General features: G+C 43.9%; 1 protein-coding gene across 2 annotated transcripts in view; it reads right to left on the bottom strand.

Annotated features, from left to right (window-relative positions):
* The window catches only part of lrrc7 (leucine rich repeat containing 7), a gene marked incomplete at both ends in the record, with an annotated part of 78,254 nt that extends 64,895 nt beyond the window's left edge, over positions 1 to 13,359 (bottom strand). For both annotated transcript variants that reach the window (XM_080770066.1, XM_080770067.1), the window contains one exon: positions 13,335 to 13,359. In XM_080770066.1, coding sequence (XP_080626192.1) covers positions 13,335 to 13,359 — 25 coding nt within the window. The remainder of the gene's footprint in view (positions 1 to 13,334) is intronic.
* Between the last annotated feature and the right edge of the window lie 2,169 nt (positions 13,360 to 15,528).

Raw genomic sequence — 15,528 nt, 5'->3', positions numbered from 1 at the left:
AAATGTTATATTCCAGCTATATTGCGGTTGTAATGCAGTACATAACAGCATGGTACACTATGAAACAGGGAGATGTGTGTGAGATTGCCGATGACTATACAGAAAGTGGACTGAAGCAGGAGGGGAAGGAGAAAGCCACTTTTAAATTTGGGAGGAGGTTGGCAATGACTAATCTATATGCAACACACTGTGTGTGTGCGTGCGTGCATGCATGCGTGCGTGCGTGCCTGCGTGCGTGCGTGCGTGCCCGCACAATATTTTGGGTCACCTTGCCATGCTGGTGTCCCAGCACCTACGGTAGTCTAACGCTCAGAGGCAGAGGAGGAGAGGAGAGATTGTATTAGGATATAATTTAGAAGAGATAGAGGAGAGGATCACACCAGATGGGACCAGCAAATTAACTGAACATAGTGTAAAGCCCAGTCCACACCAATGACCTGTGATGCATTAAAACCATTGCAATAGATTTGCAGAGAGAAATTGCAGGTCTGAAGTTCCCCATCACAGGTCGGGCAGTAACTTGCAACTTGTCGTTGCATTGCCAATCACTGATGTGGACTGGGCTGAACTCACCATTACTCCCCAACATTCGGGCCATCACTAGCCAAAGCTAAAACGATCGTCGACTTACAGTAAGATGCAGTGTGTTAATTAGGTACAGCCAAAACTTATTTGGAAGTGGAACGCCTATAACCTTCTTAGTATGGTTACTAACTTACTGCCAAGCTCTATTAACATGTTTATTGTTGCGTTTGTCTTGGACACACCTAGAAGACAAAAATGTCACACCTCTGAGTCCAAGTAAGGCAATATGGGCAATGCGAAAGTCCTAGAACTTGAATAGAATAAAGGGGAAAAAACTGCAATACTGTAGCCTACTTTTAAGTGTGCTACGATTTTGGTACTTTTTCATTCATCTATGTTGTCGACATCACTCCTAGAAAAATATTCTTGACTCTACTCCTAATGTGCCTATCCTGAGTTTCGCGCGCACACCAGGGGGGCAGTCAGACAGATATTTTGTGAAGCTACTAAGGATTTGTTCCTGAAAGTTCATATAATGGCCTGTTGTGGCGCTGTCATTGGGCCCAAAAAAACCCATAGCCCCATAGAAGTCCATGTATTTGGGACCAACTTCACCTAGAACATGGTCATGAATACTTTCTGCTTCCAGTCACTAGTTTAAAGTCTCATTTATAATGTCGTAATATTCTTTTTGGAAAATTATGGTCCCATTTATAAAACAAATGACCATAAAGTCGCGTATGTTCTGAGGGGCGTGGCTACCGTTACAGTCTATGATCGGGATCGAGTCAAAATAAAAACCAACGGAGAAGAAGGGGGGAAGTCCCGCCTCGTTGTCTGGGCCAGCCAATGGCCAGCTGGGCTCAAACGGATCTAGAAAGATGGCGATGTACAATTCAAGGACTGACAGGCTTCATTTTACGTTCATGTTAGACCCGCGGAACGCTTTGTCCATATTTTTTACAGTCTATGGCGCACACACACACACACACACACACACACACAGTCTCTATACACTGTGAGACCTGCTGCTATCTGGAACAACCTCCCTGCCTCTCTCGTCTTGTCTCTCATCCCTCTCCCTCATCTCTCTCTCATCACCATCTCATTCCTTTCTCCCTAGCCTCAGTACCCAGCAGGCTTTTATTTTCGTTTACATTCAGCAAAAATTATTCTACCGGGGAGAGGAGGAGGGGGGCGGGCGGGTGGGCGCTCAAATCACTGAACCGGATCCACCGGCTGTTTTCGCCGGCACCCGCCCCTCTAGACCAGAAATCACACAGGCTGGGGGCAGGCTACTTTAGTTTCTCCCTAATCCCTCTGTCTCTCTCATCTCTGTCCCTCCCTCATCCCTCTGTCTGTCTCTCATAACCCGTCTCTCCCTCATCCCTCTATGTCTCTCCCTTGTTGGCCCACAGTCAGACTATTTTCCTTTTTTTTGTGCAACCTGATATACATGATGTTCTCTACCTCTCTACTCTGCTGCCTGCCCGCTGATCTGTTCTGTACTCTAACACACCTCTCTCTCTCCCCCAAATGACTTATGATGAAATACACTGTAAAGGACCAATTTATTATTTTTTTACATGACTTTTTGACCTGGCTTGTCTGGCATACCCATTCGTGTGGGTATGCAAAACGGCAACACTATTCTGGAGTTTGTGGAACAGTGCTGCTGTGAGGAGCTGCCATGGTATACAGGAAGTCACACAAAACAGGGTCTCAAACAAAACAGGGTCGCGGGGTGCCTGAAATTACCATCATCCCCAATTAAAAACCTTTTCTAAGGAGGACGTTTGAGAACAACTCCCAAACCGACACCATAGGAAAGGTACATTTCTAAGTAGAATTAAATGCTTTTCAAAGCCTATTGTTCAGAGCAGTCTGACACAATTTACGCAGCCTACCTGGATCACGTCTTCAAATTAGTTCCAAAAATAAACAAATGAGCCCTGGCGGTTTGACTCATATGAAGCATCAACTGAACTGACAGTGAGAAAACTCTAATGTTACTGCCGCCAAATTAGTTACATTTTTGCTAGAGACAGACAAATATGAGTGACTGACTATCGTAAAAAACAAGCCCTGTTTAATGGCACTTTAAACTATCTTAAATTATCAGAATTAATAATGCCCTCCAGTTAATATGTTATGCAATTATGTTAGTTAAGATGTTCATTTCCATTAATATTTTGCTTTAGGACATCTAAATGAAATTCTCAACCACAATTCAGAACCCTGTGCCCAGAGCTACCCAGTAGGGCTAGTATGTCATTTTCATTACCACCATAAAAAGGCAACACATGTCAGTGTGCAGAGTCGCAGGGTGTGTGTAGAGAGGCCAGCAGCATGTGTGTTTTACACAACCGTAGTCTAAGGTTATAATGTAGGTCCAGTCAGAGGTGAGAGGGGGTTCTGGGCTGCCAGTCAGTCTTTGGTCTCCAGGTGGCCTGAATCTAATTCATTGCAAATCTGTGATGAACTCGGAGGTATCCATTTTAACCCACTAAGACCTGAGGCCAATTCTACAAATCCCTTCTAGTTCTCACACTTAAAAATAGCATAAATTATGTACAAGCTTGCAGCGCAACACAAAGTGACGTGCTGTGAGGTTGTAGATCTGTTATTGAATGGCCAACACTAAAATCTAAAAGAACACAGGCACTTGACTTTCATCCGGTTTTAATGGGTTAATAACTCCAGTGACAAACCTGCCGTCCTGACTTTTCTTTAATCTTAAAGTATGATGTATATCCAAGTCCTGTTCATAAAGGCTCAGAGCACATAGAATAACTGGAGGTTATGCAATAACCGTGGTTATTTAAGCAACATTTGCGCATTAGGAGAAGCATCTCTGATGCTGATCAGACAGAAAACACCTTTTCATATACATCTTGGGCTTTGTGCGTGATGACTTGCCACGCACCCAGCGTCTGGGTACATGGCGTGGCCATGCCTGCACAAAAGTTACCTTTTTCTTCTGCTATATTGCAAGCGAGAAGGGCAACTGGTGTAATTACTCACAAATGTTGCTTAAATAACCACGGTAATTGCATAACCTCTGGTTATTTTAAGGAACATTAATGCTTGTAATTACGCATTAGGAGTATTCATACACTCCCTTCGTTATCACGAGAGACCGAATCCTAGGGCTGCACATGTTCTTAAACGGTGACCACGCCCATATAGGACCATCAACATGCCACTGAGGCCCCCGGTCTAGTGGAGTTAAAGGTCGAGGCCCCGCTCATATGTAAGGAGCTGACAACCTAGGTTGCCTCATATGCTCTGACTCGACCATCCTGGCCTAATCCCCTTGAGTAACGCGACCCTTTGGGAAAAGGACTAGGGGTCTGAGGGCAATTCCCACGCTCCTCAGCAACTTGAAGGACTGCATGAGCCACCGAGGGCTCAGTAACGTCCAGGTTATAGAAACTTGCAAAGGTTGAAGGCGACGACCAGTTCGCCGCCAAACAGACATCCTGTACTGAAATACCCTGTATAGAGCCCTGGATGACAGACATCCTGTACTGAAATACCCTGTATAGAGCCCTGGATGACAGACATCCTGTACTGAAATACCCTGTATAGAGCCCTGGATGAAACAGACATCCTGTACTGAAATACCCTGTATAGAGCCCTGGATGACACAGACATCCTGTACTGAAATACCCTGTATAGAGCCCTGGATGACAGACATCCTGTACTGAAATACCCTGTATAGAGCCCTGGATGACAGACATCCTGTACTGAAATACCCTGTATAGAGCCCTGGATGACACAGACATCCTGTACTGAAATACCCTGTATAGAGCCCTGGATGACAGACATCCTGTACTGAAATACCCTGTATAGAGCCCTGGATGCCGCCAAACAGACATCCTGTACTGAAATACCCTGTATAGAGCCCTGGATGCCGCCAAACAGACATCCTGTACTGAAATACCCTGTATAGAGCCCTGGATGCCGCCAAACAGACATCCTGTACTGAAATACCCTGTATAGAGCCCTGGATGCCGCCACACTGCGGGTGGAGTGAGCCCTCAAACCCACAGGTGGCAAAACACCTCTGCCAATTGAATGGCTTCCACAATCCATTGGGACAGCCTGACCTTCGTCACCGGCTTCCCTTTGTCTTTTGTGCCCCATGCCACAAACAACTGGCTTCCTGTTCTGATGGAAGTCGTTCTGGCCAGTTACACCGTATGGCCCTGACCGGGCAGAGGGTATGTAATGCAACTTCTCATCCTCAGCCGATGCAAAAGGAGGAGAGAGAAAGGACCTCAGGTCCACTGGCACAACAGTGGCATTAGAGTTTTTGGGGACAAAAGCTGGGTTAGGTTTAACCGTGACCCTAGTCTTGTCCTCGTTAAACACAGTGCAGTCCGGGCTTACAGAGAGAGCCTGTAAGTCACTGACTCGTTTAGCCGTCGTGAGACGGCAGAGTCGATGCCAATATGGCATGCCAATATGGCAGCCAGGTTCACCTTCAGTGAGGAGAAGGATCTGCCTTTATCCAGGAGCCCCTGTAGAAAGGTCAGGACCTCCTTTTTTGAGGCCTAGAGAGGCATGACCTGGCCAGGCCGGCCAGCGCACCAACACTCAAAGACCTTCCATGCTATATCATACACCATACTGGTGGATGGGGGGCCCTACCGCCCTGAATTGTGGCAACCACATTCGCATGCAGGCCCTCATCATGGAGGTTCATCCTCTCACGGGCCAGACCCAGAGGTCCAGGGTCCCTGGGTCTGGGTGGAATATCTCGAACCTCGTCTGTGTGAGCAGGTCCCGTCTGAGCGGGAGCTGTCATGGCCGGTCGTACAGGAGAGGAGCAATTTCCGACCTCCAGGAGCCCCAGGCTGGGGCCACGAGGAGTAGAGACAACCGTCGAGTCCTGAACCTGTCCACGCCTAGCGTTGTAGTCCCTTTGATGGAGAAGAACAGGTGACACTTCCTGTTCTCTTCTGTGGCAAATAGGTCCGCCACCGGGACACCAAATCTGTCCCATAGCTGGGCCTCTACTAGCGGGAGAAGCCTATTGTATATATTATGTACAGCAGCACAATATCATGTCATACTTAAACTCAGCTCAGCACAATATTAGGCAGTTGGACACATAGAATCCACTTGACCGCGGGGAACTGGCCTATATACAGTACACCACATTATATGAAGATACACAAAGAGAACAAAGAGAAAGAAATGTGCACATTCATCAAGAGAACCAGGGCTGTAGATTCTCACAGTCACAGCACACAGTCACCCAACGTGATGAAGTAACGCTGGATGTATGTACAAAGTAAGGAACAGAAGGGAGGGTGCTGTGTCAAGAGATAGAAGGTGAGATTTTCACAGGAGCTCAGGCTATTATTCTAAAAGTGTTGTGACTGGAAAACTCACTGTCAGCATTTCACAAAAAGACAATCTCTCTCATATAAACACACACAAAACCAAAGGCACATGACGCAAACACATCTACATCTAGTTACATTAACATGCAGCTCCACACACAGTTACATGCATGAATATGCACAGATACTGTAAACAGGTCTCACATATCTAAACCCTATCTGCAGTCACATTCAGTAGAGTGTGTCATATTAACATTCTCACCCATCATCAGTGACATGCTTAACTCACAGCATGCGTTAAGCGTATTAATACATTCTTAATTAGCCATGCATCAGATGCTAGACCCGTATTAATACGTTTCGAGCACTTTCTTTATTGATTACTTTCAATCGCATTTCTACACACCCGGACAATAGATCAAGCAGCCCCGAGACATCCCACAACACTCCGGTCACTTGATCAACAAAAAGAAATGCCTCTCCCCCTCCCGTCTAGTTTTTAGGAAGGGAGGGGAGAGGCATTTTTTGTTTTTTCTATCCATTACTACAGTGTGTTTTGCTGTAAATGTTTTCACCTACAAACTTCTCTTCAACTGGGATTTCAGATGATGGTCCATAGATTGTGTGTAGGACGTTTCACGCAAATTGCTCAACAATCCAGGCAGAAAATCAGGTATAAGCAATTTAATTTAATAAGTTTACTTGTCAAAGTAACAGATGTGTTCCCCGTGAGTCAAGGAACATGTGGAAACAAGTGGCATGAATTTTGGCCAAACAAAGCATGATTTATGACTGTTCAAAGGTTTAATTTAAAAAAAATTGCTATAGCACCCCCCTTTGGCCTATTGGAGTAAGACTGCTTTCAGTGCTATTTGGCATGGCCCTCTATATCTATCTATACTGTAAAGTGACATAAGCATATGACGCTGCATGTATGTACAGTATTAGGGGCAGAAGAAGAAGTTTCACAAAACAGCATCATAAAAACCGTAGTCCAGGGCCGGTTCTAGGCATAGGCGAACTAGGCGGTCGCCTAGGGCCTCAACCACTGAGGGGGCCTCGTCACAGGGAGAAGATTATTATTTATATTTATTATTTATTATATTTTTCATGTATCCCTTACATGGGCTACTGGCCACATGTGGCCCCCACCTAGCTTCTTAATTTTGATCTCAAAGTGCACCAGATTGAAGCATTTTCATGGCAAATTTACAATTTTTATCCGGCGTGGCAAAGCAGGAGGGGGGGGGGCTCTGTATAATATGTTGCCTAGGGCCTCAAAAGGCCTAGAACCGGCACTGATGGTCGGGGGGGTAGGACCAAGGGATTTGGGATTTGTTTATAAACATTTTGGTATTTGTTTATAAACATTTGTGATTTGTTTATAAACATTTGTGATTTATTTATAAACATTTTGGGATTTGTTTATAAACATTTGGGATTGGTTTACAAACATTTGGGATTTGTTTATAAACATTTGGGATTTGTAAGTCTCATGGGGGGGGGGTAGGACCACTACCAGTAGACCTGTAGTAAGTGTCATGGTCGGGGGGGTAGGACCAAGGGATTTGGGATTTGTTTATAAACATTTTGGTATTTGTTTATAAACATTTGTGATTTGTTTATAAACATTTGTGATTTGTTTATAAACATTTTGGGATTTGTTTATAAACATTTGGGATTTGTTTACAAACATTTGGGATTTGTTTATAAACATTTGGGATTTGTAAGTCTCATGGGGGGGGGTAGGACCACTACCAGTTGACCTGTAGTAAGTCTCATGGTCGGGGGGGTAGGACCAAGTCTCATGGGATTTGGGATTTGTTTATAAACATTTTGGTATTTGTTTATAAACATTTGGGATTTGTTTATAAACATTTGTGATTTGTTTATAAACATATGTGGCCCCCACCTAGCTTCTTAATTTTGATCTCAAAGTGCACCAGATTGAAGCATTTTCATGGCAAATTTACAAATTTTATCCGGCGTGGCAAAGCAGAAGGGGGGGGGGGGCTCTGTATAATATGTTGCCTAGGGCCTCAAAAGGCCTAGAACCGGCACTGCCGTCGTCCATAGTCCATAGTCACCGTTTGGCATGGCCCTCTACCAGATTACCGCGTTTCGTGAAAACCGACTGCACGGTTCAGCCAGAACTGCTATTTTTGGCAGGCGAAGGAGAAGAAGAAGGAAAAAGAACAACACAAAAAACATAAGTGACCAAAGTCATAAGTGACCAAAGTCACTTTGTGACTTCTTGGTCCCTTAATGAGAGTGTAAACAGCTTAGTGAATCGGGCCCTATGAGAGTAGGAACATGGGCAGGGCAAAAATAATTACTGTATGAAGGACAATTGTGATGAATGAAACGGTTCATCACAATGACATGCCAACCAGCCAAGGGCTCTAGGGTTTTTGAGTGGTGCTAGCCATTCCAATAAACAGCAATGTGTGTCCCTGGCTGGGTCTGTCCATCTGTCAGAGTACGGAAATAGCGTTTGTTGACCACCAAGTGTCACTGTTGCGCAGCCGCAGCCACACACACACACACACACACACACACACACACACACACACACACACAGTACCACTCAGTTCAGACAGGTCTGATTTCTTTAGCAAATTTTGGGTGAAAATTGCTGTTGTCAACAAGTGTCACTGTTGTGCAGCCTAACACACACACACAGAGGCCAGGGAGGAGGGCTTGTACAGTACAGTAGGCCTACGGTACTACAGCACGAGTACAGTACAGCACTACTCAGTTCAGACTGATTATTAATTTAGGCTGAAAACAGCAATTTCCACCCAAAATGTGACAGAAACGCTAATTATAAGTTACTGTGCCTGTATAAGACAAGGCCCTAAGTTTAAGTTACAAGTCCCTAATTGTATTAACATACAGCCCCCATCACGGCATATTTGTATATACTATTTTTCATTATTATCATTCAAATGTTTTATTTTCTTGTTTTAATATGTTTTCGTTATATGTATGCAGTATACAGCACAATCTGTGGGAAAGTCCCAACAACATTTTGCTGCTTGTACAGTACCTGTATACCGTAAGTCAGTGACAAATACGTCTTGCAAATTGAATCTTGAACCCTTAGCTGGAGAAGGAGTAGATTTAGCATAGTTAAATTCATTGTTAAACTGGAAAGCGTGCTCATTAGAGTGCAAATCTCTACCAGGAGGCATGCCTTTTTAATAAGTGTAAATGCACATCAATTTATACCTACTATGAAAGCATATACTGCGGAATACGAGTCCACAGTGTACTTTTAGTGTATCTCTATTCCTCCCGCTCTCTCTCATACAGGAATAGATCAGTGTCTACCATCTTTCCATCTATCTCACTTCTTTGCTGATTGCTGTCACTCTGCAAATGACAAATGAGTTGAATGTAACATCATGCCGGCGTTAAATCTATCCAGTGACAGATACAATGTGTCTAATGATCACTGGGCGTGGAAAATTCTGTGTGGGCCTGAGTTTTTTAAGCTTAGATACTCAGGGCTGTATTTTGCAGCCTCCAGGTCTTTAGTTTACTCAAGTTAGGGAATAAGACCTGGTACTTAAGACACGCAAAATACAGCCCTCAATGTCTATTCTTGTGCTTTCAGCCAGCACACAGGACAAAAATAAACCAGGTGTGTATTTTGGGGGGGTGCATGGTCGTTGACCGCTTCTGGGATGCTAGTGAAACACTAAACAGGATTATTATTTCATGTCGACATTCAAGTACACCCCCCGCCAGAAACATGCTGGTCCGTGGTAACAGAATGTTTGAGAACCCCTGCCCTAGGGCAACACATGGCCCAACCAAAGCCCTGTGTACTGTTGCCCCCCTGCTCTACCTCCTCTTCCAGTCTCCTGGTGGAATAAAGCTGCACACTGCAAAATGCCCCTCCAGAATATTCCAGGTAAAATTTGCAGTCAATTTCAAATGGGCCCCTTGAGCCATTTGTAAAAATGGACCCAAAATGGACCCTTAAGGGAGTCGTACGGACCCATGATTATGGGCCGTTTACGGCTCCATTTTACTGTATCTGATACCCTCATGGGTCCATTTTTATACTCTGAGTTAAATCAACACTGAGAAGGAGTCTTTCTGCAGTCCTAAATCTACAGGCGTGTTGGAAATATTTCTTCATTTATTAGACCACTAATTAAAGACAAATGTTATGTGGCTTTCTTAGCAGGAGGAGGATTTTTGTATCATCATAAGTTTCTGGTGCATGAAACTGTCTTTCTTTCTCTTTACTTCCCTTTATTATCCTGTAAGTCTATACTGATTATGCTGTAATTGAATGAATGGAGTGTTGTATTAAAGCCAGTGCCCCATCTGCTATCAGCAAGCATGGAAACATGGAAGGTTCCCAGGTGCCCAACATGGAGGAACAAACTTGTATACACACACAAAAGGCAATCACATTGAAGAAGAAGTGCTGGGTGCATCGGTGTGTGAAACATTCAGCTGTGTGTAGTGTGAAACACCTCCCCACATTCAGGCCAGGTGGCCACACACACTGTGTGTGGGCAGTGTGTATGTACTGTACATATCTACAACAGCAAGCTCTGTCTCTGGCCACATCCATGTCTTACTCTGCAACTTCTTCTATTGTGTGTCTCTGCCCTATCCTCGCTGGGTCTCCTTCACCTGGCCCATCACCATGACGATGGGAGCTGGTTCCATGGATACAGTCACTAGGCAACCAGCAGCATCAGCATCAGTTGCAGTGTTACTGAGCAGCACACTCTGTGCAGTGAATTAAGTGAAATCACTGAATATACCTTTAACAAAATCACACCTGTGTGAAGCGGTGTAACTGTACCGTGTGGGGGTAAAGCATATTTTTGAGGGGCGCTATAGCACCTCCTACATCCAGCTTTTGGTTATCGTCCACAAACTTCGTCTTAAACAAACAATAAATTCCCATTGACAATGAATGGAGAATTTTTCGTCAGTGTCTGAGCAAATAGGCATAGTGTCTATTTTACGGCATGATGATGTACGATGATAGACACACACAGCTTTGTGTGTGTGTCTGTCTGTATACAAGCACGGAATGTGCTCAGCTGATTGGCTGAGCACGGAATGTGATGTATGATGACGTATGATGTATGAATCAGGAGTGTAAATTAATGCTTAAAAGATTCTCACAAATTCTCCTGTACATCATACAACACCAAACAGGGATTTCTAGTTTGAAATTCTACATATAAACAAGACAAAAAAAATGTTTTAGCATATAAGTAATATAAGGCTGTCAAAACAGGTCTGGGCCGGCCTAGCAGTTCAGGGCAGGCACCTACAGTATCCTGGTAATCCTGTGTGTCGCAGGTTCGAGTCCTTATCCCGACAAACTTTATTTGTGTGTCTCTCCCCTCCTTTCTCTTTGGGGTTAAAATTCAATGTATTTATTCTTGTACATTATACTTGTGGGGTTTATTAAGAGAAGCTGTTAATGCCACCACTTATTATTTCTCAACTCCAGTATTTAAATAATGCTTCTGTGAAAAACAAGACCCCAAAAATATCTAAAAATACTATATATACTATTAATATATTTTTAATAGTAGCGTATATGATGATGTAAACATTGCGATATGACAGACTCACAGGAACTGCCATGTGTATGCTGCAAGTGCAACCAGGAAATGCGAGCCTGGATTGGAGAGAGTATACGTCTCCATTCAGCACCCGTTTCACAGCAAAGAGCCTAATGTGCCAGTTTTATTCACAATTTATTCTCCATATTCAGTCCATTTAATCATCGTGCAGATTAAATTATGATTGAAATAAATCCCAGATTGGAGCTTCAAGATATTACGAAGGTTTACAATGAGAAAGTGATATACCGGTATGTCATTCTTGCCTTATCCTCAGCCCAGTCTCTCTCCCTCCTTTTCCTTTTATCATCGTACATCATCATGACGTGAAATAGACAGTATGCCGTTCATTGTCAATGGGAATTTAATGTTTGTGTAGGACAAAGCTTGTGCACATACAACAAAAGCTGGACATATGAGGCGCCCTTCAAAAATGGAAATGGGAATTGCATTACCACAAACTGTCAGGACAGCATCACGTATCCATGACCATGCGATGGTTGGCATATATTCTACTGGTGTCTGGAACCAGTGGAAGCAGGTGCACCACTGCTTGTTAACGGAACAAATTTCATGATCAAATTTAAACGTTTGGTTGTCGATGCATGGTGGAACTGGAAACACAACGGTCTCGGGCAAGGTGCAAAAGCTCCCATAAGGAAGTGGGTTTAAGAAAAGAGGTATAGCTGTAGTATATGTGTGCATGCCCCCAGACTTATAGGCAGGTATGTATAGTCTATTAAGATACGCTTAAAGAAACAATTGCAAAAGGATGGCTAATCTCCATTACAAAGAAAAGGAACTGACTATTAGGTATTCTGTAATAATGCTGTATATACTATGCTCAACTCAGAGACCAATGTGGGTATGTTATATGCCCAACGACAGAGGAGACAATGAAGATCATTAATAGGCTACATAAATGCCTATGTACCATTCAGGTCAGGTGTAAAACAACACTGACAGATAAATCTGTCACCACAAGTGAAAAGGGATAGACAAAACAATGATCATAAATAATAGTCTAATAAAATAGAATCCCCACAGGCAGATTTAACAGGTGTGTGTGTGTGTGTGTGTGTGTGTGTGTGTGTGTGTGTGTGTGTGTGTGTGTGTGTGTGTGTGTGTGCTTGCGAGATACAATTATGGCAGACATGAAGAAGCTATCAAGCCATTAGCAGAAAGTATTGGAGCTCTCAGGGCCCTGTAAAGAGCCCTTGTGGTCCATTTGTACACGGAGAGAGAACACCGAGGATTTTAACAGTGTGTGAGGTCTTGCAGATAAAGACCAAATAATGGGTGCGTGTGTGTGTGTGTGTGTGTGTGTGTGTGTGTGTGTGTGTGTGTGTGTGTGTGTGTGTGTGTGTGTGTGTGTGTGTGTGTGTGTGTGTGTTAGCCTGTAATTTAAGATTAATGTATCACCGGTAGGATAACATGGCATCACTTTCTTTCACTTCCTAACCCCACCGCAGACACCGTAGCAGTTGCATTAGGACAGGTCACATGGGAGTCAGGATGATAGGCTACTCATTATAGGTTGACTTGATAGGCCGTCCTGTGTGAATCTAATCCGTATCAAACGCGCTCATCGTTGCTGGCTGCATGGCATTGCATGGAACAGTCACCGAAAGCATGAATAATCCCCCAATTACCGACGGTAATGGCACGATGCTTAAGCATTATCGCACAGATGGAAACATAAGGCTACTGTAACCGCATGCAATTCGGACGCGTTTTTAGGCTTCATAGAAATGACAACTATATGGTGAATGTGATTGATTGATTGATTGATTGATTGACTGACAATAGTATAAGCTGTCATAATGCTGCATGTGTCCTGACTTACGTTGCAGAGTAGAGTAATTATCCATCTGGCAGGGTCGTGTTGGGCGCGAAGTTCTCCAGCATTAAAGAATCTCTCTTCTGGCCTGATGATAACCGATCAAGCGGTTATAGTATACGAACCAAAAAAAACACTGCCAAGCCACCTGACATCCACGCACAGCGAGCTCTCACCGCGACATCACCAAGCATCTTTATTCCTGCACTGCTCAGAAAACGGATGAAAGGGGAAGATCATAACGGGATAATATGATGTCAAAACAATAGTGACGATATCCAACGGCGTCAATAATCCACTCCCAACTACACCCCTCGTCGGACAGGATCAGATAAATGAGATTGATATATTCCAAGTCGTGTTAAACCGTTGGCCGAGTACCGCTCAATCATGAGATCTCGAAAATCTCCCCGTAACAGATGCTGCTGCTTTGGTAATGTCAGTTCGTTACTATAGTCCTGCCCCTGGTGGAATGGCTGAAAAGACAACGTACAAAAGAGTTGTCTTAAAATCACATTCGGCAATGGATCTGTTCAGAGGAGGACATTCCTCCGTTCGAAAACGATGTCCTTCCCCGTTAACCGCCGCGCTGCAGGAAAAAGGCTATTCCTCACGATCGGTGTCAAACGAGCGTCTCCTCCCCTTTACCTAGGACTAGGGAACGAGGAGAGATACAACAGGGAAGGAGGGGAGAGAATGGGTTGGGGTGGGAGAGAGAGAGAGAGAGAGAGAGAGAGAGAGAGAGAGAGAGAGAGAGAGAGAGGATGGATGGATGGAGGGAGGGAGAATAGATGGAACGAGGAGGCCAGAGAGAGAGAGTATAGTGCGTGTGTGAAAATGAAAACGTGTGTAAATTAGGACTATAGGCTATTAGGCACACACACACACACACACACACACACACACACACACACACACACACACACACACACACACACACACACACACACACACTACAGTATGTTCTAATCTATAGGCTATCATCAATAGATGGATGGAGAAAAATAGCTAGCCCATTGGCCATTGGTCCTACAATCTATTGATTAAAGAAATACTTTGTCAATGAAGCACTGTGACAAAAAGTAAACTGGATCCACTTTAACCTGCACATAAATCTATACATCAGGTTTCGTAGCACAGCAGGGCAAGTGGGTACATTTATTTCTACAAACATTTGACTGGCATTACAGCATCTTGGGGCTTTGAGCAGTGGTCTCATGCAGTCTTTAATGGCCACTGTCAATTTTTGCAGGCTGCCCTTTTGGTAGTGTCGCCACAAGTGGGCAGTGTACAGCGGAGTACAATAGGCTTTAAAAAGTGAGATTTTCAATGGAACAGAGCAGAAATTAAAATTATGTATGAGTGTGTTGGCTTGAGCATACAGTTTTGCGGTCTAAAAATATCTTTGTCATCAGATAGGTCATTTGTTATGAAATGACCTAGATATTTGGTCTCTTTGCATTCTTTTAATGACATTCCAGACAGGTAGAAGACAGGAAATACAAAGACCTATTTATAGAAGGGAGCTTTGCATCCTTTGATCAAATTTCAAAGAAATATAGTCTACCTAGACCACACTTCTACAGATTTCTGCAGGCCCGGCATTATGTGAACTCTATATTACCTGGCTTCCCCAATAAGCCTAATGCTAACCCTATTGATGGATTTCTGTCTTTTGACCCAACGATTAAGGGCGCCATTTCAATAAGGGCCAGCGCCCTTAGATAAGATAAAGGCCGACTGGGAACATGATCTGGGGCTCACACTGTCTGATGAAGTATGGGATTCTATTTTTTCTTCTATACACAAGTCCTCTCTTTGTGCACGACATTGCTTAGTGCAGTTTAAAATAGTCCATAGAGCTCATATGTCTAAAGCTAGTATTCATCCTGACGTAACTCCTACCTGTGACAAGTCCAAGAGCGGTGATGCAACTTTGATCCATCAGTATTGGATGTGTCCAAAAATACAACCATTTTGGGGGAATGTGTTCAATACTCTCCTTGGCAGTTGGCACTGCTGGAAGGGATGACCTTCCTCTAACACGCATAATGACCTTCCTCTAACACGCATAGAGTGGAAGGGATGACCTTCCTCTAACACGCATAGAGTGGAAGGGATGACCTTCCTCTAACACGCATAGAGTGTCGTATGGTCGACTTGTTGCTCGCTAGTCATGCCATTCTGCTCAAATGGAAGG

Source organism: Protomyctophum bolini, assembly GCF_963924005.1.
Source record: "Protomyctophum bolini genome assembly, chromosome: 8".
Classification (NCBI taxonomy): Eukaryota; Metazoa; Chordata; class Actinopteri; order Myctophiformes; family Myctophidae; genus Protomyctophum; species Protomyctophum bolini.
Note: the sequence above shows the minus strand (reverse complement) of the source record. Positions and strands in the feature narration are given on the sequence as shown.